Source organism: Pogona vitticeps, chromosome 5 (genome assembly GCF_051106095.1).
Source record: "Pogona vitticeps strain Pit_001003342236 chromosome 5, PviZW2.1, whole genome shotgun sequence".
Taxonomy (NCBI): domain Eukaryota; kingdom Metazoa; phylum Chordata; class Lepidosauria; order Squamata; family Agamidae; genus Pogona; species Pogona vitticeps.
In genome coordinates this window covers 173,372,219-173,398,006 of record NC_135787.1, presented here as the reverse complement: position 1 = coordinate 173,398,006, position 25,788 = coordinate 173,372,219, and the positions used below count along the sequence as shown (strand labels likewise).

General features: G+C 39.7%; 1 protein-coding gene across 7 annotated transcripts in view; it reads right to left on the bottom strand.

The window, feature by feature from the left end:
- Positions 1-25,788, bottom strand: part of KIAA1549 (KIAA1549 ortholog) — a 136,128-nt gene that overhangs the window by 48,575 nt on the left and 61,765 nt on the right. For all 7 annotated transcript variants that reach the window (XM_078376227.1, XM_078376228.1, XM_020800454.3 and 4 more), the window contains exons 2-7: positions 12,254-14,995; positions 10,247-10,335; positions 6,466-6,643; positions 3,760-3,890; positions 1,539-1,722; positions 91-150 (exon numbers count right to left, since the gene is read on the bottom strand). In XM_078376227.1, the coding sequence (XP_078232353.1) occupies positions 91-150; positions 1,539-1,722; positions 3,760-3,890; positions 6,466-6,643; positions 10,247-10,335; positions 12,254-14,995 (3,384 nt within the window). The remainder of the gene's footprint in view (positions 1-90; positions 151-1,538; positions 1,723-3,759; positions 3,891-6,465; positions 6,644-10,246; positions 10,336-12,253; positions 14,996-25,788) is intronic.

The following is a 25,788-nucleotide window of genomic DNA, read 5'->3' as shown; positions in this document are numbered from 1 at the left end:
TTCAGAATTGTAACCACCATTTTGAAAGCAGACAAGAAGCTTTAATGATATCATCTTCATCATGAAGTCATTCAGTCTTAGGGTACATACCTGTTCTCACCCAGGAAGATTTCATCAAATGAGAAGTGTTCAGTTGAGGGTAATAAACAGCTAAAGGTGAAAGCAGGGCAATTGAGAAACACGTATTAGAAGACTTGGCAAGGTAACAGCTTAGAATCATGAGACAATTTTATAATTCACACTGAGACAGTGGAATAAATTGGCTAAGGTCCTGGGGAAAGCCAACTGATCAAGATAATAAACATTGCCAGCTCTACATTGTGACCACTCAATTAAATTAATTAAATTCCCACATAACTGTTACATGCTTCCACATTGCAGGACAGGAGGGAAGGGGAAGAAAACTGAAGTACAACATCAGAAATACATCTGTCTCTATTATTAGTTACATACTGTACCAGGTTATAATGTATCACCTGCTTGAACAGGGCATCTTAAGGCTGTATGTACATAAGATTTAAAAATTGTTTTACATCTTACCTAAAATACTGCCCAAATTGCCTATAGCTATACTGAAATATATAGTGGGATGTGGCGGCGCTGCGGGGTAAACCACAGAAGCCTCTATGCAGCAAGGTCAGAAGACCAGCAGTCGTAAGATCGAATCCACGCGACGGAGTGAGCGCCCGTCGCTTGTCCCAGCTCCTGCCAACCTAGCAGTTTGAAAGCACGTAAATGCGAGTAGATAAATAGGTACCATCTCGGGGGGAAGGTAACAGCGTTCCGTGTCTACTTGCGCTGGCCACATAACCACAGAAACTGTCTACAAACACCGGCTCTATGGCTTGGGAGACAGGGATAAACACCGCGCCCTAGAGCTGGATACGACTGGACTAAATGTCCAGGGGAACCTTTACCTTTTATACTGAAATAAGTTAGGCATTCTTCAATTTCTTTTTTTAAATTTATCTCTATTTTGCTTCTACAAATGGGGTCCTACATACTCACAGAAGAGCAAATTAGGCATGACAATAAGCTGGATGGATAGCTCAGTGAATGAGATATCTGGCTATGGACACAGAGGTTGGAAGATTATTTCTCCACTACATGTCTAGTCTGCATAACCTAGGGTAAGCTGCACAGTCCGAGGGGTACCCACAGAAGCAAGCAATGGTAAACCATTTCTGAATATGCTAAACCTAGAAATCCCTGCAAAAGATCACTATAGGTCAGAACAGATTTGACAGTGCCTAATTATTATTAGACATGATAGTGGATGAGACCCTTGTAATTAGATGTCCCACTGCTTTAAAAAATATAACAGCAATTAGAGAGTCCCACTCTTGTTAGGATCATGACACAGGGCAGCACAGGGCCTGCACTCATTTAAGACATTTTACATTGTGTTTGTTTAATGCTAGGCAATCCCCCTGAAACCATCTTTTAATGAAAAAGTGATTTTTTTAAAAAATTAGCCAAATAAACGCAGAATCAAGAAAAAGAGAAAAAAAGCATCCCTATATTACATGAATACTCACGTTCTGCAATCTGCTGCACAGGAAATCCCAAATAGAAACTGAACTCCACAACAGATAGGTTTCTTAGTAGTTCACTGACTTCAGACCCATTTAAGAATCCATGTTTCTCTTGTATGCCAAAAACAATTTGCACGGGGCCTTGCCGAAATGCCGCTCTAGACCTACCCAGGGTTATATTCAATATCTGAAAAGACCATGTTAGAATTAAACAAAAGCTATTAGCATTGCTCTTCTCACTGATCCATTTTTCAAAAAAGAAAAAATGAACATCACATACAGTTAGACTGAGTTAACAAAAAAATCACAGAGTGCTTCGAGGTGAAATGGTGTCCCAATTCTTATAGCAAATTCCATGGTCCTCAATTCCACGTCTATTACATGTTCAATGTATCACCTGCTGTTGTAACTAAACCTATGAAGAAACTATTGCCTACATTTGCTTTATCCCCTCATTTTCACTTTTGAAAATTTAATTTAATGAACTGCAAGCTACACTTTGATTAACTCTTCATGTGGTGCCTTTTTTGTTCACAAGCAGGTGTAACAAAGGAGAATTCTGGACAGAAAACCTCCACCACAATGCTCAGCCTATGATGACAATGATTACTGTAAAAACATCAAAGATTCCTAAGGTATCATAAATACTAATGAATCCATTGTGAAGTAAACTTTCACGGGCCAGGAACCCTTTCACTGTATGAATTAAGCAGGCTCTTAACTTAGTGAGCATAATTCAGAAACAAGAAGAAATCCCTTTTTCTTTTGTGTCATGTTTTCACACAATAAATCCGCAAGCATAGATTGTCTCTTTTTAAAAATCTTCATAAGCCATACAAGAGTCTTTTTGAATGAATTATTGTGCAAAGATGTGTTAAAAAGAGGAAGGAAGGAAGGAAGGAAGGAAGGAAGGAAGGAAGGAAGGAAGGAAGGAAGGAAACTGGGTTATTATATAATGATCCTGAATACTGAAGACCTGTATTCAAGATTGTCTTGTCATCCCCACAAATAGCTTCTACTCAATGCAGGAAAACCTAGGACTTTATATAGCAACTGCACCACCTCAGTAACTAAATCTGTCTTACGGTGCTTAAGTAAGTTTAGTGTACAAAATATAGTACTGTGTAGTACCTGGCTGAAACTTAAAGGTATGTGAATGAAAAAGCTCAGATTTGAGTCTCAATGTTGCTGCAAAACACCTGAGATTTAACATTCTTCTCAGCTTCAATTTCCTACCTAAAGTACAGGGACAATAATACTATTCTGCCATTCATAAGTCTTCAAAAGATTACCATACGTAAAATTTCTTTGAGTGTTCTGAAATGCTATTTCAAGGGTGTCTCCACTGTTTAAATAGTAAGATTAATTATCGCCATTGCTGCTAGGAAACCTTTCCAGCAGTAACTTTGGTTTTGTGGAATTTCCTTCTAAGGAAAATGACTTTACAATTTGCACCTTTACTCAGAAGAAAGACAATGAGGCGTACTCTCAGGTACATGTTTCTCTGACTGCATCCTTAATCATCATATAGAAGTCAATTTGTTTTCAGAAAGGTTTTTTTAGTTCACTTTTGCTACTGTTTATTTAAAAACAGGGTCTCACTTTGGTTTTGTTGATTTTGGTACAATGAACTATTCTGGTTACATCCATATATAGTCTCGGGCGGGGGGGGTAGGCTAGGATAGAGAACATATTCCTGAAGCTCTCCCTATTGGGCTAGTGATGTTTCCCTCTGATTGGCTGGCTGGGAGGGAAGGTAAACAGAGGTCCTTGCACATCCCATGACTCCCAAGGAATTTGTTTCCGCCTGCTGAAGGAAAGAGAAGGGTGGCAACCAACCTACTGCAACCTACATTGCTCTACCAGGAACTTTCTACTATCATAAACAAAAATATTACGTTTCTGGACAAAAACATCCAGAACGATCCAACCAGCATGGCTACCATGTTGTTGCAGGGTAAGTGAGCAGGATGATCTGGGACCTGCAGGCCAAAAAATGTAACTATTCCAAGCTCTGCCTATGGCAGTGGTGGTGACAGCAACACAGGATTTTAAAAGCTTGGGAAAAAAATTAAAATGTTTGAATACTGGCTAGAATATGAACATTATGTAGGAAACCTTTTCATAATAGATCACCAGTACTGCTTTTTTATACTTACTGTCATCAGTGTAAAGCAGTCACTGGGAAGAAAAAGGAAACACATTTAAAGGGTATTTATCTCACCTGCACAGTAAAGTTGGAAATACCCAAGTGCTGTTTTCTTGCCTCCCCAAATGCAGTGGTGAGTCCCTTTTCAATACGTTGGCTGAAGTTGCAGAATCCAATGTCAATGCTTTGAGGCACAAACTGAAGCACTGAAAGCAGGAAGGTAAGTATCTGAATTATTAGATTTAAGGGGGTTGAACAAGGAATCTTCACTTCAAGATCCAGGGGTCTGTCAGGTACAGTATCATGTATTTGTCATTCCAGCTCCAAAATTACAGGATACCTCTGCCCTTAGCACAGGCACAAGCTCAGTGGAGCACGTTACCCTTGGCTAGTGAGAAATACTTTCAAAGTACACTAACTATTATGTCATGTTCTGAATAGTGTGAGGCTGTGTTTGTGTTTCTTTTTTTAGTTCCAACTATTTCTTGTTCTTCTGCTTTGATTTATAAGATCTGTACACTGGGATTCCATAATAGAGCATTCAAGGCAGCTAACACTAGACTATAAAATAATGTTATTCTTCATTTCTCTTTGGCATCCTGATATATTTGTTAATAAACCTGAATATCTTTTGTTATACACCTGCCCAAACAGCATCTTGTGACTGCCTTGGAATCCAACCTGGATAATATTAAGTCAGCTAATTGAGCATATCCTTGGCAATTCTGCATACGCCTCAGAATGAGGCAAATAAATTAGGACAGGCTTACATTCAAAAATCACCAGCCATTTATGGTGGGCCCCAAAGGGAATGGTAATAATCCATCTGGGCATAGACACCCATTGTTAAAGAATGCCACAACACACACACCTGGTGGGCCACATTTAGTTGTTGGGCAATGATGGGAACTGCAGTCCAATGACATCTGGAAGCCCACAGGTTGCCTACCCTTGACTTAGTGCAGCAGAGTTTACACGGGTCTGCACTGCAGTTTCAGGGAGTACAAGATTGGATGCTGCTCTTCAAAGCTGTATATTTATAAAGATCAGTGATGATATGTTTGCTGGTGTCATGAGTCCAGGAATGTGCAACAGAAGCAAGCATTTATTTAGCAAAATCCAGTACGGCATGCAAGCTTAATAAATACAGGTAAATGCCTTCATTTACTCTCAACATGCACCTGTGTGCTCACAGAGCATAATAAATTAATATTGGGTATCAAGCATTAGTAATATTATACCTTTCATGCCTTGTTAGCAACACTAGCTTATTATTTTGCACTAGTCAAGAACTGTCAACCATTTATTCTATATGTCAAAATGATATAAGCCTCTGTCTACGACTAACAGTATTTATTTTCATCAAGTACTGACTTCCATAATAATACATAAATACTGTATTATCATTAGTTATACAGATTTATACACACATCTCATAACAGTCCTAAATTTCTAATTTAAAAAAGCAACTATGAATATCTAATGGATATATTAGTCCCAACTTAAGTAGATCCCTTGGATATGATTTACATACATGCAAATTTAGCATGTCTTGTTTATCCACTTGGTCCACTCTACTTGGAATTAATAACTTTATTTAACCCATGCTTTGTACCTCAGTGGCTGTACAGCTCAATGAGCAGTATACCTGGATGTGGAACTAGAGGTTGGGAATTCAGCTCTGAACTATGCCTTCCAGGAGAAGAGCCAGCCTATGTAGCAATTTTCATAGTCCTACAGCATCCTGAGAAGGGACTACCAAACCACTTGTTTGCATTACATGTACAGTGGTGCCTCGCTTAACGATTACCTCGTTAAATGACGAATCCACTTGACGATGAGGTTTTTGTGATCGCAAAACGATTTTTCAAAGGGCGTTTTTCGCTTCCCGATGATCGGTTCCCTGCTTCGGGAACCGATTGTTCGCATTACGACAATCAAAACAGCTGATTGTCAGGTTTCAAAATGGCTGCCCGCTGTGTAAAATGGCTCCCCGCTGTGCCTTAGGATGGATTTTTCGCTTTACAGGCATCCGAAAATGGCCGCCCTATGGAGGATCTTCGCTGGACGCTGAGGTATTTAGCCCATTGGAACACATTGAACCGGTTTTCAATGCATTTCAATGGGCTTTTTTATTTCGCTTGATGAGGATTTTGCTCGACAGCGATTTCGCTGGAACGGATTATCCTCTTCAAGCGAGGCACCACTGTAGAACACTCTGGCAAAAGTCCCCATTAGTTGGAATCAACTTGATGGGATGTGATCATTAAGCTGGGTGGATAGCTCAATGAGTTCTCTACCTGGCTATGGAGCCAGAGGTTGAGAGTTCAATTTCTCTCAAGCTCCTGTGAGAAGAATCAGCCTGTCTAGTCTTGGGCAAGCTGCACAGTCCTAGAGCATCCTCAGAAGAAGGGAGTAAATACCTAAGAAAAAGGTTGTCATAAGTCAAAATTGACGTAACAGCAAATAATCACAATGATCTGCCCCACAACAATTCTTTGGTCAACTATAGCAAGTTATTATTTCCTCCTTTATATGGTAAGAGATACCCGGTGTGGTGTAATGAATAAAGTGACAAACAATAACTCAGAGGGCCTGGGTTCAAATCCCCACTCAGCCATGGAGGCCCCCTGGGGGTGTGGAAATGATAAAACCACTCCTTAAATATCTCACGTACCTTGAAAGCCCTATTAGGGTTGCCATAAGTTGATTCTGACTTGACAGCACAGAACATACATACGTTATATGGTAAAAATACAAGGATGATCTCATCCAGCTTACCAGTCTGCACCTGAAACTTGTAATCTGGAGCAGGGAAAGAAGGCTGCAGCGATAAAATAAGAGGCATCTGGCCATGAAGGAGACTGCTATTCACAAGAGCATTGATGACAGCAATTGCTGTGTAAACAAAAGGACCCGAGGTAACCAGAAAAGAGAACTTGGGAGAAAGTCCATAAACCTATACAAAAGAAAAATAGGAATTTAAACCACACATCTCAGAAGGAACACTACACAATGTTTTCAAAGAAAACCATTCTGTAAACAATCTTGATGAGGGTTAAATGTATAAGACCCATAAGAGCATAGAGGAATACAGCTTTTATGGAGCAACACAAATGTTGTGCACAGCCCACTGGTCACACAAACAAAATATTTAATTCTGTGAAGATTTTTTTAAAAGCAGCAGGCAAAATGTGATCAGTAGACACTCTGCAGCCTCCTAACCTATTTCTGAGCCCTTTCTGTCCCCCACATTACCCATAAATAAAAGAAGTTGGTACTTCTCCCCCCCCCCAATAAAGTTTCTCAGCCTTATGCATCCCAGACATCCCTCATCTCCAATCTGAAAGTAAAGATCTGGTAGTTTCCTGTTTGGTGTTGGTTCTGGTCATTTCCAGACCTGACATGCTTCTCAGAGGGGGTACGTGGAGTAAAACTCTGGCCCAAGATCCATCAAAATTGCTCTTCCTTACTTTGAATGATAAAAGAGAGAGAAAGAGAAACCTATTTTGCCTTGCAGCTCAGGTTGACTTGACTCCTTTAAAATGTTACCATTCCAAACACTGGCATATATTTTCCTTTCATTCCAGTTTATATCACTGTTGCAAATAAATAATAATAACTAACCATATCGCTAGTCTGTGTGAACAGACCTTAGTACATAATGGGATCTTTGATATGTAACCCACCACTTTAACTGATGATTTGTATGCCGAGTGTTAACTCTACCCCAGTTTTTATTCTGATTTAGGGCAGGTGAAGATGAAATCAATGCATGTGATGATGAAGTCAAGGGCCAGAAATGAATCAGGTAGTCACTGTTGAACAATGTGCTTTTGAATCATTGCCAGTACAAATTCTTCTGCTCTCCCCACTGCTTATACGTTCATACAATGGGAATGGTGACCTATGTGTGGCACTGCTTCACCACCCTACCATGCACATCTATGTGTGCATGCTTGAAGGAATGAGAACAAAAAACAGACAAAAAAGAGTGCAAACTTAAGGTATAAAGGCTTCCTAGTTGGCAATTTTCTATTGCCAACATTTTATTTTCACAGCATGTTCAGTCTCCAGACTCACATTGAATCCATCTGACAATTAGAAGGCTATTACATGAGTTCACCCATTGAAAACTGATATAGCATTTCCTCATATAGTGCCATTGCAATGCATCTGTAAGAGTAAGTGATATCTTCCAGGACTGTACTGCATTATAACAACAGTAGGGATGCAAATCCTTATTTGTCTTATTCTCTGGTATTTTGCATTGCTCTTGACAAGGGTAAAAATGGGAATGGAAACTATTTTCTCATGCCAGTTCAGCAAAATTGTACACATAATACTTTAAAGCAAATTGCACAAAACGAGTTGCAAGGATTTTTGAAGATCCACTGGTTGCATCTTTTTTCAGCAATCAGCCAGTCATTCTGTTTGTTATGCATGTATGTTAGTTCTCAAAGGGTAAGGACATGTGTTTGTCCCTGCACAAATTACAGAGGTCCTGACAAGAAAAAACAGTGTCTCTTATCTGTAGGTGAGGACATTTCATGAGACCTAAAAATTTCTCACTGACATGTTATGTGAAGTTGAGACTGCCAAAATCAATGAGAATAGAGATTCAGTGTCAGTATCCAACAGCAGTATACCACAGGCACAGAAGTGGGATCCAGAGCAAATGGGAGAGACAACACATCATAAACATTTCAAAGCTGTGAGCAGCAACCCAAGATAAAATGGAAGAAAACTAGCTTGCACAACATTTACCCTCAAGACGCATTGTATATAAGCCAGTTTATGCACATAGTTTAATCGTTAGCCAAGTTTGTTTTCAGGAGAAGTTTCACAGCAGGGAATACATTTCCAAGATACCCGACAACAATTCATTAGCAAAGGTGATTAAGCTGCACAATGGTTAATTTCACAACATAGCAACCTTGGCAGAATTCCACTATGAGTCATGGGACTCTTTCTTGAAGGAGGTGAGAGAACACTCCAGATATAAACTGTTGCACTAGCAAAAAAGGAAAAAAAGAAAAAGGCTGCTCTCCATCCAAGATGAAAAGTACAGAATCGCAAAGTTCAGTCACAACGTATGCATGAATAACTGTGCAGAAAATTGTCTTCTTTGCATTAAAAAAAAGATTGCCCAAGAAAAAAGCCAAACCTGGAAGGTTATGTGAATTACTGATAGAAAAAGGAAACTGTAGCTGCCTGAACCTCAGTTCAATCAGGAAAGACACTTGTAATATAAATGAAGAAGAAAGTATCCAGAAGAATCAGTCAAGTAAGGGTTTAAACAAAATATGTCCAGTTACAGACATTAGCAAGATATTTAAGTGCATTTGCATCTGACAGTGGTTCATATTTTTTAAACTACAAAATTTAGTAAATAACTATCTAGATTTTTTCTTAATATAAATCAAAGTGATTCAGTACAGGATAACCTTTGACATGAAAGCAACACTCTGCTGAAGTGGCCAAGAGTTACAGCATACAGAGGAATGCTGCACAAATGATCTTTCCTCCATTATGCAAATTAAATTGTTGACTCTGAGACAGATGTATTTAACCCAGAATTTCCTGAATCAGCAAACAAGGACAAGGCTATTCTTGAAGGCTTTCACGGCTGGGATCCGATGGTTGTTGTATGTTTTTTGGGCTGTTTGGCTGTGTTCTGAAGGTTTTTCTTCCTAGCGTTTCACCAGTCTCTGTAGCTGGCATCTTCAGAGGACAGAAATTAGAACTCTGTATTTTAGCTGTGAGATCAGCTTTTTGTCCTTTTCAGGAGATTGGGTAATTATGGTGAACACTGAAGAGTGGAACTGGAAAAATCGGCAGTAGCTGAATATGCCCTGAAACAAGCTATGCATGAAATCCTATTTCAAAACACAGAAGTACTGAACAGCACCAGCAATCATTATGTTAGACTACACAGGGATGCCATTGGAATCCACAAACATCAGCAAAGCTTCAACAAAAAAGAAGAAAGTCTAAAACTCAACAAAGCCTAGCTCCCAGCACTGAAAAATACAGCCTGCAAAAAGGTCAACGAACTCTACCCAGCCACAAGGACCCATGATCACTGCACACAAAAGACTAGCTAACAACACCTATCAATCACAGTGACAGATCATTTACCTCCTTATCACAACAGTACACCCATAGCAAAAAAACACCCTGATCACCATAATCACCCAACCCCACACACTACACCAGAACACAGACATAGTTCTAACTCCTGTCCTCTGAAGATGCCAACCACAGAGACTGGCAAAACGTTAGTAAGAAAAACCAGAACACAGCCAAACAGCCTGAAAAACCTACAGCAACCAAGGACACGGCTTTTATACCAACATAAACAGTAATGTTACACTGGGAACATAGAAAAATATGGCAGAACAGGAAACAAGGCTAGAAAGGCTAGGTAAATGCAAACTGGATCCACACAAAACCCTCTTTCACTCTTTCTCTCTCTAACATTTTCCCTCTGAAAATGCCTCTGAGGTGCATAATGAAAAAATAACCATCAAACTCCACACTTGTATTACATATTACTTACCTCCAATTCTACTAGTCTTCTAAACTCAGTTCTCAAGATGTTTTTGATGGATTCCGTGATGTTTTCTATTACAGATTTCTGGGCTAGAACTAGAAATTTGAATCCAATAACATGCATTAGTTTAAATCATGTGCACACCAATCTAAGTACAGAAAATGAAACTGGAGTTGAGAATGTTGAGAGAAAGCGCAAGTAACCAAAAGCCAGTTTTCCCTCTACAGCAGCTGGGCACAGATGCATGAATACCAAAATGTATGCATCTGTTTTCATATCAGAAAAGTGTGTGCATGCAAAATATGGTCAGTGTCACTTTAAAACATTTGAAAGAAATACCTTGTCTTTACACATTCCCTTATTCCAAATATTTCAAAGCTGAAACTAAAACAAACAAAAATAATCCACCCACATACCCCTCTTCTAGGTTTGACTAGAAGTATGTGCATTTTGTAGTCAAGTCCAACATGTAAAGGGGGGATTGGGTTCTTATGCTCAGTCTCACGCTAAACCATGATTAATGAATTGGTGAAACTGTGCTTTGCCTTCTAATTAGAATTACTCATCTAATTTCGGAAGAGGTCTGTGAAATGCAGGAAGAAGACATGTACATGCTTTTAGGTGGATTAATGGTAGGGTGCATTAACATTTGATGGGCTCATAATTACATGTCTGCAAATGGGGGAGAGTGAACATATAAAGCTGGTGCATGTTGAGACTATCGGTTCATTTAACCCATTGCTACTGTAACCGGCTAGGAAGCAGCACCCTGCAGCCCACTGTTTAACTGAACTAAATGGATGCATTCGAGTTATCAGTTCAAATCTCTGAGAGAGTTTATGCCCTCGGACAGAAACGCAAATTTAACACTCCTCTAGGCATAAGCAGGCCAATTTTATAGATCAGCAATACAGTATCTGTAGACAGAAGGAGACATATTTCGAAATACTGCCAGAATTCCACTTGACTTGATAGTTTAACATCTTCTGGTATTCTTAGGAAAAATAGCACTCATGTTCTACACCAGCTACAGCCTTTGAGCATGCTTTAAATAGAGAAACCCTTCCACCCCTCTAAAACTTTTCAGGAGGGCAATTTTAAGACTGTGAAAAAATCATGGGCAGCCGCAAAATCTCACTTTGTAAGAAAGATTGATTTAAAAGCAACAGTTCTTTGATCACTATTGCAGTACTGTATAAAACCACAAGTGTAGGAACAGATCAATGATCAGTATTAGGTTGTAAACTAAGAAGGTGAAGGATGTTGAGCTTCACAAGGACAAAGGAACCTATTTCTTATCACTTAGTCCTGTAGCCAACCACTGACCAGAACTCAGTGTTAGTCAGTTCACCTGTGTCCAACACCTGGCCATGACAGAAACATATTCAAGAACAAGGACAGTGAGAAACAAGTGTCATTGGAATACTTAACAGGACCTTTACATGTACCTTCACAAAATGCTGGCCATGTTAATTGTAATAATCACAAAGTTTGTATGGCAGATGTGCATGCAATTTCTTCGAATTTCCTATGTTTCGTTGCTTCAATTGTTATTCATATCACAAATATTTTCTCTTTAGGGAATCCAGTTTACTGTGACTTTGATCATTGCCTACCCCAACAGCAGATCTCTAAAAAATATTCTGATGAGCTAATCACATATTAATTTTAAACACCTTAATAAATTTGTAGAACAGGAAGTCTGGCCCTCTGTAGGTAAGCCATTTTAGTAATGGATTACGCAACTATTTTGGGCTATGGGGGAACCAGGGTTCAGAAGGGACAAAATTACTTTAGAGAATACAGCTGAAGGGATAGATGTCAAATATTCTAAACAAATAAAAATACTAATGAGCACAGTGCTTGGGAGAGAGAACTAGTATATGCAATACACATAACAGCTGTGACTCACAACCTAGGACACAACTATATATTTCTTTAGCACAATTTTATCAAATCAGATTTTTTTAAAAAAAAAACTTTTAATAAAAAATATTTTAAAAAAATTCTTACCAGCTATTACTAAGTATTTATCAGGGACTGTGATATCACAAACGTAGGATTGTCTAGTTGTAGTCACTGGAACAGTTGCCATTGTGACTTCTGGTGTAGGGAGAAAAACTGAAGTTGAAACGGATGTAGAAGAACTTTGTGTACTGCTGGTTGTTTCAGGAAGGCCTATTTTGCTACTAGTAGTGGTAGCAGTAGACGTTGTTACGCTGGAGAACTCTGTTCCACTAGGTCCAGTTGGAATGCTAGAATCAGTTGAAGTATTCACAGATGAAGGCATCACTGTAGATACAGCTGACGACCCTATACTTGCTGATTCTGTAGAGGAGACTCTAATGCTGCTTATTTCTGTGGCCAATGGTGGCATATAAAGAGTAGTTGTTAAAAAATTTGTGGTAGGAGCTGCCTCAGTAAAAAAGGAAACCATACTAAGATTAGCAGTAGCACCGGTGACCTCAACAACAGGAGTGACAGAAACAGCAGAAGGAAAGAGGGATGCAGATGTCAGGACAGGAGTCATCTGCAATGAGGAGAACCATAAGGTCACATTTGGTTCGTCACCCAAAATATTGCTGGTGAAAATAGGCTCTGAAACAGAGGTGGGCAGCACCTGCATAGGAACAGTTGCCTCAATGGCTAGGGATGATGACTCAAACTGAGAGGTAGCTCCTGTGATAGCTGAGGTAAAGTAAAATTCAGATTCCATAACTGAAATTGATGTTGGTTCCAGAAACACAGAGGAGTTCATATTGAAAGTTGATAATGGCACTGTTGTAGAACTTTGAAGGAATAGAAAAGAAGATGAGTTTGAATAAAGCAATGAAGGTTGCCATGAAGGCAGCCGGGAAGCCTCTGAGCTTGTGATGTCAACAGCTGGGAGCTGAGATGAACCCCAACTAGAATTATCGAACAGCACAGATGATGGAAGGAATGTGGGTGAAATGTGAGGTAACAATGTTGATAAATCACTTGGCATTACTAAGGAAGATGTGGCTCCAGAAGGTGACAAATACGATGAGACATTTGGCTCAGAGGAGAAAGGCGTTAATGAAAGGCTGGATGGAATGTCTGATCTATTTACAGCAGAGTCATCTGTGGGAAACCCCTCAACTGTTATGCCAATGACACGCATAGTTTCTGATGGCATCAATGCAGGTGTTTCCAACAGAGTTGAATTCTTGATTGTCATGGATAGCGTGCTCACAGTTTCGATGAAGGCAGATTCAAGGGGGACCGTTGCAACAACAGAGGGTAGTTCTTCCATAATGCTAGGCATTAACTTAGTAATTTCAGTTACAGAGCTGTGAAGAATGACAGAAGTGCTTTCCAGTAAAATATCAGAAGACTGGTCGTAATAAGGGAAAGGGGAAATTGGTGTGAATACGTTTTTAAGGCTAATTTCCACTGCATTTGAGTTCGAGACTTCTGTAAACATCGAAGAAAAAGAAACCACAGGTCTTGAAGGGAAAGTAGTATCAAAGATTTCGGGAGAAGACTCCTGCATGTCATACAAGTCACTAACTACTGATGTAAGTGGTGTAATATCTTTCATTTCAGTGGCCATAAAAGACAATGTCTCAATATAATCACCTGAGCCCACATCATTGTCTGATGGCTGCAATGAAAAAAATGGCTCTGAAGGAACTGAAGTAACATCACAGGATGAACATGGAGCATATGGTCTAGTGAAAGGCACTGAACTTGTGGAGTCACTGAAGAACTCAACTTGAGTTGGTATTTCTGAATTGCCAGGTAAAATCAGGGCTGTACCTTTGGAGACTTTATGGGGAAACTTATATGTAAACAATTCCTCACTGAAGAGACTATCAGAAACAGTCTGAACTACAGCTGGAAGAACAGGGGAGGAAACAAAAAAGTGTGTTGAAAACATAACACTCCCTGTGTTAGCTAATGAAATAGGTGCTTCTTTTAAAATGCTCAGAACAGATAAGCTTACATCAAGAGCTCCTTTTGCACTACTATTAATACTATAATAGGCTTCAGTGTATGTGTTAGTACTTCCTGTCATAATATCTGGCATGATACGGGTATCCTCACTTAGCTGTCTCATAAACAGAGGCGACCCTTCCACAGTAGTATCAAAAAGTGAAGATGTTGAGGGGAATACATTAAATGAGGAGCTTTCCCATTCTTTTCCAACTGTTGCATTCACCCCCTCCAATTCCATGGAATTTAAATAAATTGTGGACATCTCTAAGTCTTTGCTTGGAGTCAAAGTTATATCTGTCAAATCAAAAGGCTTCAGATATGGGGAAAGGACATGGGGGACATAGGCAGCCCTTTGGAATGTTGTTTGCAGTGCTTCTGCGTAGTCCAGGACAGACAATGAAGGGGTTACTAACAAATTTTGTAATGGGACTCTTGTTGGCTTCACTGGATAGGATCCCGAATTATAGTCCTCAGTAAAAGATTTTAATGATGGAGTCTGTTGTTCATTTGGAAATAAGCTCATAAATCTGTCATCCATTAACACAACCTCATTATTTGTTACTGAAATATCCAATATTGGTATGTTTTGTCCAACTGAAATTCTACTTGTTCCTTGTTGATCCAATGAGGTCACCTCAGAAAGAGAGGTAACGGATGGCAACAACTCATCAGGAAATGCAGTATTTGCCTTGAGATTTGTTGTGCTTTTTGTTAAGGCTTTTTGTGTCATGTTGCCCACAGTGCTTTGACTTGGCAAAAAGAAGGAAATGTTCTGCTGCTCCGAATGTGGGTCATCTGAAATTTAAAAAGGGGAAAGTAAATTAATACTGGTGTTAAATAAAACGAGGATGAACACACTGAAATGTCAAAATCCTGTAATGATTCGCTAAACCAGTGCTTCCCAATCTTGGATAATCCAGGTGCTCTTCAACACCAACTTCCAGAAACCCCGGCCAGCACAGTTGGTGGTGAAGGCTTCACCTGTTTTTTAGAGGTTATGGAAATTATATTTTAATTGTAATATATTGCTGGTCTTTGACCGTAAATAAACAATTGATTGGACTGCAGTTTCTGGAAACTGCAGTCCAAGAACATCTGGATTACCCAATATTGGGAACCACTGCACTAAACCAACATTTGTTAGACTGAGTCTGCAGAACAACACATTAAATGAGGCAAAACGTGAGATGAACCCCTCTAAATTAGTGGTATTTGAAACTTCTGCTTTGAGACAATGCACTTGTTTGCTGGGACAGCCACTCCCCGTGTCATCCACAACACTTCCAGAATCTTCCAGATTGTGTTTTTTGTCCACCATCAGTTTATACATAATGTTGGCTAGACCTAGGGAACCTGAGTGAACTGAAAATACACCCCAGAATACGTGAGCAATTTTATTTAAAAAGACTGGCCCATAATTGGTCCAACTTGTACATGAAACCACATCATCCATATACTCTCCCTTCCTTAATAGGAATTTTCCTTGAGTGAGGGAGAGGAGATGCTAAGAAGTAAAAGACAAGACAGAGTATTATGATTCCCAAACTTGTAGTCATCAATATCTAGCAGCAAGTAACACGTGTCACTTGTGCTTGTAGAGAAGCCTTCATGTGATCTCTCTTGCCACCTGGAAGGATTTTTCCTGGAAATGAGGATCAAGTATAGATAAGAAGGCAATTAAACTAGCAGCCCAAATCAATGGAGGGCAAGCAGAAGACCATCCATCATTCCTTCTAGAAGACAAACTGAATACAATTACACTAAAATTTAAGATGCTTTTCTCTCTTTGCTCTAAATTTTGGTAAATCTTTACAGAAATTTTCAACTCCTCGCAAAAAATGCTCTTTCACCAATCATATAATTAGTTACCTGAGCTACGTCTGAATAAAAACTCCAATTAATCTTTTATTTATAATTATCTTGCAAGCAGTTAATGGTTTGTTTTTCTTCTGGTAGTGGCATGCACATAATCAAAATATTTAAGGGTAGCAATAGCTTTGTGAGGACATAAAGCCCTCCTCTGCTATTCTCCTTTGCACTCAATTTAGCATTGCTCCTTCTTCAACAAGTGGCCTGAACAGAAGGCTGGCTGAGGGAAGAAAATGTATAATATAAAACTTTGAGACTCTGTCAACTGTCAAGTGTCTGTCAAGTGTCAGGGAACAACATGTGACAGTTTTCCACCTGTATAAAAGTTTCCTTGATCACACTTAGGTTGAGCAACTAGAGAACCATTGGTCATTTCCTGTTTTCATTATGAATTTCAGCTTCTTCTTCTTCTCGGTATATTACTTGGGGCTAACATCCCCAGAAAACATTGTTTTGACAGTTTGGACTTGGTCTCCATGAGACCTAAAGCATGCACAGCACATAGATGGACAACTCGGACTGTTGACACATTACTATTCCAATTCAGAGATCTTGTACTGATGCACAGTTACTCTGTCTAGCCAATTTATTTTCACACAACATACATAAATCATGACAACAAGGAAAATCTAAAGTAGACATTTCCAAACTCTGTCCTAGGGTACTCTGATGTTTTTGAGAGCTTAGCACGCACATTTTAATGAGGAGATCGGGAAAAGAAAGCAAAAAGAAAACCAAAAATTAAACCCCACAAAATACTGCAATACCTAAAAGACATAACCAACTTATTTCAGTGTAAACTTTTGTGGATCAAACTCCACTGGAAGGCCAATACATGACCTGTCTATTTATATCCATATGCTCACCCAGTCATTGGGGAAAGTCACTATATAAGCAAGTACTTGTGGAGATTGTTCCCTAAAGGAGGAACATTTGGAACAATGATTCAGTGAAAGGCACAATTAGAGGAGGTAAAATTGTAAAACAATTTTAAAACAAAAGATTCGATCAAATCCTTCTCCAGTTAAAATAACTGCCTTGTAGCACCTTAAAGACTAATATTTTTTTTAATTCTACAAAAGTGTTTGTAAGCTGCAGTCCACTTCATGAGACAGAAACAATAATATGCCAAATAAAACCTCTCAGGCATTAGATGCTAACTATAAGAATCTTTATTGTTTTTGTAGCAACTGATCAATATTACAGGTGTGCTCTTCATTTTCTTGGACTCCAGCTGCCAGAATTCTCCAAGAATTCCCACTGCAAATTTCTGGGACTTTCAACCCACAAACACATACCTACAGACACTTACATTTCATTCACTTCGAACTCGCCCTAGCTGCAAGGCTGCATGGCCTTCTCCAGCCTTCATTTCCTGTTGTTATTGTTCAAAAAAATAGGGGGGGGAGAGCTGTCACAGTGCTTCCTAGGAGTTATAGTTCTTTGGAAGGCCTCCTACAGAGCCTAGTAGGCAGAATGTAACTCCCAGAAAGTACCACCAATAGCCTCTATTTTCCCATCCACATTAAAAACAGGAAACAAAGGACAGAGAGGACCGTGCAGCCTCAGAGGTGGCCGCCGCTCCACGTGAGCAAAAAGTAGGTGCACAGAGGTGTGTCCCAGAATTCTGCCTGGTGAATTTCTCAAGAATTCGGGGAACAGTAGTAAAACAACAACAAAATTGACCCTTTTAACTGTAATTGCTATAATTGCTAACCCTCTAGAAGTCTAGGTAAAAGGTAAAGGTTCCCCTGGACATTTAGTCCAGTCATGTCCGACTCCAGGGCTCGGTGCTCATCCCCGTTTCCAAGCCATAAAGTCAGCATTTGTCCGTAGACAGTTTCTGTGGTCACGTGGCCATCGCAACTAGACATGAAATGCTCTTACCTTCCCACCATGGTGATACCTATTTATCTACTTGCATTTACATGCTTTCGAACTGCTAGGTTGTCAGGTGCTGGGACAAGCGACGGGAGCTCACTCTGTTGCATGGATTCAATCTTACGACTGCTGGTCTCCTGGCCTTCAGCACAGAGGCTTCTGCAGTTTAACCCGCAGCGCCACCAGAAGTATAGAAGTCTACTGGGAATTAATTAAACAATCTCAATGGAACTTTGGATCCATTCTCAACAACAACAACAATTCCTTCTAACTAATACAGTGTGCCTGTGAAGAAACGCCTTGTAATGCATACATGATTATTTTTTCTTCTTCTTCTTCTTCTTCTTCTTCTTCTTCTTCTTCTTCTTCTTCTTCTTCTTCTTCTTCTTCTTCTTCTTCTTCTTCTTCTTCTTCTTCTTCTTCTTCTTCTTCTCCTTCTGTGTTTTAGATCTCCTTAACAGACTTTGTCACAGATGAAATGTGAATACTAGTCAGCAATCACTTATTTAAAAAACAAAATATTAGAACAGCTAGAAGATATACATGTAAGAATGCTTTGTATTAACACAAAGCTTGCTTTAGTCCAGAGGAAATTCAAGAAAGGGCAACTGATTAAAAAAGGAAAATAAAAGGCAACTATGATCTACAAGCTCGACTGCCATAAATAATTGCATATCATGCTTCAAGTTACTAGGAGCAATGACATTTTTTGGCATTTAGCTATATATGATGTCATGAAACAAGACCATAGTATGCAAAAGGCATACAGAACTTCAACTGGGGTCATAAACATAATTCCAGAAGGACACCAATATTTAATTGTCTTGCTGATTAAGACAGTCTACTTCCCTTAATACAATAGTTCAATTGTCTAAAATTACAAATGGTTGGTTGTTTACCTTCAATAAGGACCAAAGCCGTAGGCCAAAAACAGACATTGGAAAGCTGAAGAAATACATGCAAGATTATTTTTATTCACAACACGTGACACTTTCTCCCACATCGAAAAAGTGAACATTAGGCAGATATGATAAAGACCAAGGTACTGTCTGTAAATAAAGCAGAGTAGTAAACTCTCTTCTGATTAACATACTGGCCTATAATTTATGCAGAATTTCCCCATGTCCTCATAACCTAGATATCCACAGGGAACGTTTTCACTGACACAGATTCTAAACCATGGTGACAGTCAAAGGAAACAACAGGCTTTAACTTTGACTGATCTTCAAAATGTTCAAGTCAATTATTTTCTGCTACTGATTAGCCAAGCTTGCTACTATGCCTCAAGTTTTAGAAACAGGTAAGACAAAGTATCTTAATCCCAAACCTGTGGGCTCTCAATGAGTTTTTCAGCGCACAATTCTAGGCTCATGTGCTTGAAAGTAAGAAAACATGAAACTGTCATATGCAGAATCAGACCACCGATACATCTAGCCCAGTCCTGTCTTCTGAAACTGGCAAGGTTTCAAGCAGAATTCTTTCCTAATTCTTCCTGGAGATGCCTTATATTCCCTGGTGATTTCCTATTGAAGTACTGACCTGGCCAAACCCCATTTAGAGACCGGTATGGTGGTTACTTAAATGTCCTACTGAACATAGTGCAGCAAATTAGTTGATCCAAAGACTCTCTTTCCGGCAATAAACCAGTTCAATCCCTTATTTATTTATTTATTTATTTATTTATTTATTTATTTATTTATTTATTTATTTATTTATTTATTTATTTATTTATTTATTTATTTATTTATTTATTTATTTATTTATTTAATATCCCGCCTACCTAGTCAATAGACCACTCTAGGCGGCTCACAACAGGGGTACAACAATAACTAAAAACGAATTTACAAAGAAGAAAACTTTACTGTATTTGTAACTTTTCTGGAATACTGTTATACACCACCGAGTCACATCTAATTTATGGTGACCCTAATAGGGTTGTTCATGTTATGTGAGATTTCAAACATTGTTTTTACCCCTGCCATGCTCCAGGGAATTTTCACAGCCAAGCAGGGATCTGAGCCTGGGCTGAAGAGCGAAGAGGCTGCTTCCTTGTACCGTAGCTCTTTCACCACAACGGCTAGAGCAGGAGCCCCCTAGCCAGTCCAGACCCTGCAGGCTGGGGGAATCTGGGACAGTTGCCCAGAGGGTGAGGCCGGGACAAGCGGTCGGACCGCCCCGGCCAGGCTCAGCCTCCCAGTGCTGGGCTGCCACCACCGCCACAACTCGGGGTGACAAGAGGACTGGACCCGATTCCTCCATGCAGGGAGGTGAAGGCTCCAGGTGGGGCCGGCTCTCCCAACCGTGCCGCGGAAGGCGGACGAAGCTCGGGATGGAGCCATCTGGCGAAGCAGCCGAGAGGAAAGGCTGGCCCGGGAAAACGCCGGGGTGCTCGAGCGCTCCCCAGGGCATGGGCAGCGAAGGCTTCTAAGGGCTCACCATACTGACCTCGATGGGGCTGACAAGGGTGGAGGAGAGTGGCTGCAGGTATTCTGGAGGAGCCCGTCAGGCAGCAGTGGCACTCACCTGGCCTTCCTTTGGCACCGCCTCCTGCTCCAGCACCGGCGAAGGTGGTCTTTCCACCTCTCCCCCTTCCATCCAAAATTATAACATAAAATATACAAAAGCCTGATATTTTAAGGGTTTTTATCTTTGTCTGCCCAACGGAGGACATTAGGCTAAAAAGGAGGACATGTCCTCCTTTTGCCTGACGTTGGCAACCCTACCCCTATATAAAAGTTATCTGCATTGATATAACAGCCTGTAACATAACTGCTGGTTGCACCATTTTCCTAACTGCTGACTGAAGAATAGCTAGGTCACTGTTATGTTTTCTGTGAACAGCACCCACAGGTATTTCTGATTCAAAACCCCTTAGCTCATTTCCTCAGCAAACAACCCAAAAGCATTCTAATTCCTAATAATTCAGAAATTGCTTCCAGAGCATGTCCATTTCCCCCCAAATCTTTCTTTACCAATTTTTGCACAAATGTAATTGATGTCAGTCACATCTCTAACTCTGGTGCACATATTATTTTTTTAAATAGACAGCTGGCAGACAGGAGTGAGTCCTAATTGCTTTTGAAGGAGATTTAACTCTTTGTCCTTGCCATTGTTTCAGTTGGAGGGTCAAATTATATGTATTCGCGAAGGCGGTCAAATTGTACATACAGATAATCTGTTGTTAGAGATGAAATCACATTAATGTTTCAGAGATGTAATTCAGGCAGAGTTCTATGTCTGAAAAGTCAGAGTTGTGGGCAAGAATGGACAGAAAAATAATTTGAAACAAAAGAACCTGATTTGCAAAGTATGCAGTGTGAGAAAAGAGTTTGCTGTAACAATCATCCGTAACCAGCACTTAAAGAATCTCCTCCTCTAATGACAATGCATATGTCTCCCCTCCATTATCTGTTGAAGAGTTTCTGTGGGTACCAATGGACCCTTTCTTTCAGTGACAAACATGGAATGAATCCAGTCCCCCATTTCCAGAAATTGCCATGCAAATGATACAGGAGAAGCAGTTAAAAGGGAACACTGATCTAAAAGAAGCACTAAAACCAAGTGTGCAGCTCCAGATCATAACCACATATGCTCAGTATTCATTTTATAGCTGCATAAGGAATGAATTGAGACCACATGTTTAAAAATACAACATATTTTTAAAAATACAAACATCTTGCTTTAAGAAGTCATGTTTGCTATTTAATTTTAGCCAGCCTGTCCGATTCTCCAGTCCTCTTTTGATAATATGTACATATGTGACATGCACAAAGAAATATACATTTCTTTTTCTTATCATTTTTAAAGAAAAAGAAATCTGTCTGGGAGGACAGAATTTCCCCTTTGGCCTGGATTAGGTTTAATGCACTAAAACTAGTTTGAGCGGTGCTGTTACATGTTCTGCTAGAAACATCATTATCCATAATGATTTCTCATCTGATGTTTCAACATGCTGGGCTAGTTACATCACTTGCATAAGTCACTTGAACTCTTGACTCTTAACCAAGTTTACATTCAGTCACTCAAAGAATGATTAGATGCCCTATATCCCATTTTTCCCTTTCCTCATATTAGTTGCAGGATACTAGGAGTTATAATTTAATACAAAAAGACAGACAAACCTGTTTTTATTCATGCAGTACCTGCCAGGTATGTGCAAAAGCACTGCTTCTATGCTTTTATAATTTTTAAGAAATTGTAAAAAGATTAGGTTACTGTCTACAAGGCCTGATAAACATTTCATGGCTTTTCACAGTAATTTTTCCACGGGCATTGATTTACTTTTGATAATGGGCAAGAATGTAAAACAGGAATTCATCAACACTGAAGAATTAAGCTTTGGGAGAAATTGAGCAGTCCATCCCAGCTGAACCTTCTGTATGTCTGAATGAAAAGGAGATCAAGAGAGAAAATTGCTAGGAACTTATTAGTCTTCTTCAATTTTGTGGACAAGAATGCCAATGAGTTGAGAGATGCTTTAGAGCTGAGAGCATTAAAAAGATTGTGCTTTTCTGCTTGTTAGCCTTGGGGACCATGCTCTTGTTATGACAGATGGCTATTGGACACATGAAATATAATAGCCACTTATTCAACATAGTGATGAAAAAAGGGGGTGGGCAGGGTATCATGTGAATGCTTTCAACTGTATCCACTCTTTGATGCTTTCAGAATGGGTCCCTTTTACCGGTTGCAGACTATCCTTTACACTGCATTGCATCTACCATCTCCAGTATGACCTTGGGGTGTTGGGTTTCCTGCGGCACCATTTGAATTATTTACCTGGCATGTAATAGAGCTTTGTTATGCAGGAAAAAAATTCTCTTCCAACAAACACAAAAAAACATGCCCTCCCTCAACTTTGCCTGGTCTAACCTAAATGGTCGGAGAGTTGTGGAAGGGATTAGATTCATCTACTTTTCCATCCCCCACATTCTATACTGCTGAAGAAATAAAAAAGTCTCCATTTGAGGATGTGTGGGACATTCTTGAAGGAAAAGGTTTGATACCTTCACTTATGATTCAAGATAGGCAATTGCCTTCTGCATTACCAGGATGGTGGGTTTGGGATTGGGAGGGAGCACGTTGACCACTTACAGCAAAAACAATGAGTCTTGTGGCATGTTAAAGAGAAACAGGTTTGATTTAGTATAAGCTCCTCCATCAGATAAAGTGGGGTGCAGTCCATGAACACTTATGCCAAATAAAAGTTGCTAGTCTTTAAGTTGCTTTACAGCAGGTTGAGACCATGGTCAACCCAATATTGTCTAACATGACAGGTAGTTCTCTAGAATTTACACGATCTGTTATCTGATCCTTTTAAAAGGAGATGCCAAGGACTCCCACCTTCAAGGAAATGTGGATGCCAGGCATTCTCTCTGTAGGCAAAATATATTGTAGATATGCCTGCATACTGATGGTCTACTCCTCAATGTTCTTTAACACTTTTGTGTGCACTTGGTGTTGTTGTTGTTTAGTCATTTAGTTGTGTCCAACTCTTCGTGACCCCATGGAACAGATCACGCCAGGAGTGCACTACCTTGTGTGCACTACCTGCTACCATATCCTCAGGATCTTCCTCTTTGAACTACCTGTCCTAGAACAAATAGCATCTGAATTATTTTGGGGATGCAATAAGCCTGGCTGGAGGCGCTACAAGAGATGGATGCTTCTGACACCCATTTCTATTTGGCACCGCTGTCTAATGCTGTGCACATTCTAATTGGAGGATGTTGAAGGGGTGGAAAGGAATCTTCACAGAATAAGGGAGGGCTGAATTGTCTTGATTTTATTTCTGAGGCAAAAACACAGTTCACTTCAGGAGTTCAGTTCACCACTCTTCAATTCTTTTGGTTTGTCCATCCGAAGTGGTGTTTTAGATTGCTCAAGATAAATCTCTATTGGGCACATGGAATCTATTTGCAAGCCAAGGCTAGTGCATCAATTGTAATCAGGCCAGTTAGTTATCCACGTTCTAAATTAATAATAATTGCGTGTTGTCAAGTAAATTCTAACTTATGCTAAATTTTTTCCAGAGTTTCCTAGGTATGGAATACAGAGGAATGTTTTACCATTCCTTTCTTCTGGGGGTGCCTTGGACTGTGCAGTTTGGCCATAACTACACTGGCTGGCTCTTCTGCACATTGGGGAATCAAACGCCCAACCTCTAGCTCTGCAGACAGATACTTAGACCACTGAGCTATCCAGCCAGCCTGCAAATTAGTCTTTCCCAATCTGGCACTTCCCAGATGTTCCAGACTAAAATTCATCATTTTTTAAACTTGTTCCTTTGGAGCTTAATATGAATTCATTTTGTTAGTTTTACTTTTAGTGCTTCTTGTTGTTGCCTTGCATTTTATATTGGAAACTACTTTGAGAATTTTTGTGTTGAAGAGTGTGATGCGATTATATACAGTGGACCCTCGACTTACAGATGGCTCCACTTACAAACTTTTCGAGTTACAGACCTCTCTGGCTGCAAAATTTAGGTTTGACTTGCAGCCGGAGAATCGACCTACAGACTGGGAAAAAACAAAACAAAATGGAACAAAAACAGCCGGTTACGGATTAATCGGTTTTCAATGGAGCCTCAGCCTACAGACTTTTCGACCTGCAGCCACCATTCTGATTCGGATTAATTCCGTAAGTTTAGGGTCCACTGTAAAGCAATTCTTATTAAGGTTGGCCACTACCATTAGTTTGCAAAACAGCACTGAAACCAAAATTGTACAGTCAGTCAGTCAGTCAGTCAAGTTGATTGATTGATTGACTGACTGACTAATTGACGGACGGACGGACGGACGGACGGACGGATGGATGGATTGATTGATTGATTGATTTTTATACCACCCATCTGGCTACCAAGGCCACTCTGGGCAGTTTACATGATTAAACATCATTAGGAACAGTTGAAACAAAACATAATATAAATCAAAATTAAAAATAAACATATCAACAGAATTTAACTAATAATATCTAGAATTTAAAAAGCAAGGCAGCAGGATAGATAATATAAGTGTCAAATGTTAAAAGCATCACTGTATGAAGATGTCAAAGGTCCAGAAAGGCCTGTCAAAAAGGCCATGTTTTTAATGATTGTTTAAAAGTTGCCAGTGAAGGGGCCAGGCGAATTTCGGGCAGGAGCCTGTTCCAAAGTGGGGGGGGGGGGGATGACCGCTGAAAAGTCCAGGTTTCTATTCCTCGCTTTCAGGGCTTCTCTTGGGGTCAGTGCTCTCAACCACCTGGCCTGGGAAGTTTGTATAAGACGGGCAGATCTAATCGGGAAGAGGCATTCTGCCAGGTATATAATAATCACTGATATAAGATTCTTAGCAAGCTGGTTCCCTAGACTCAACTCACTCTTAATCATCATATTATATAAAGTGCATTTTCCCTGAACTCTTTCGTATTTCATGCTAAAACACATCAGCAAGCTACCTTGCTTTTAAGCTATTAAAGGGCTAGAACCTCATATCTATTTAACATTAATAGTTCAACTCTACAGCACATGAATTTCTCACGGCAGTTGGATAAATACATCCATTTGGGGGGAGGGAGATGATGGATGATGGTAAAGTAGGTAATTTGTTATTCCTGATCATATGTCCCAGACTATTCATTGTAGAGTTTTTACACATTCAAATCATTCGACTGCTCTTAATGGACATGCAGAGCTGAAAGGTTCCCATCGGCATAGGGAAAAAATCTTAGAAACTCTGCTCATCTATTAATTGTCAAAAAAATAAAGAAAATTGGAAAGGAGATTTAGTAGACGGGCAGAACTATTTATTCTGCCTCTATTGCAAGTCTGACTGTCAATAAGATAAAACAAAAGAAAATTA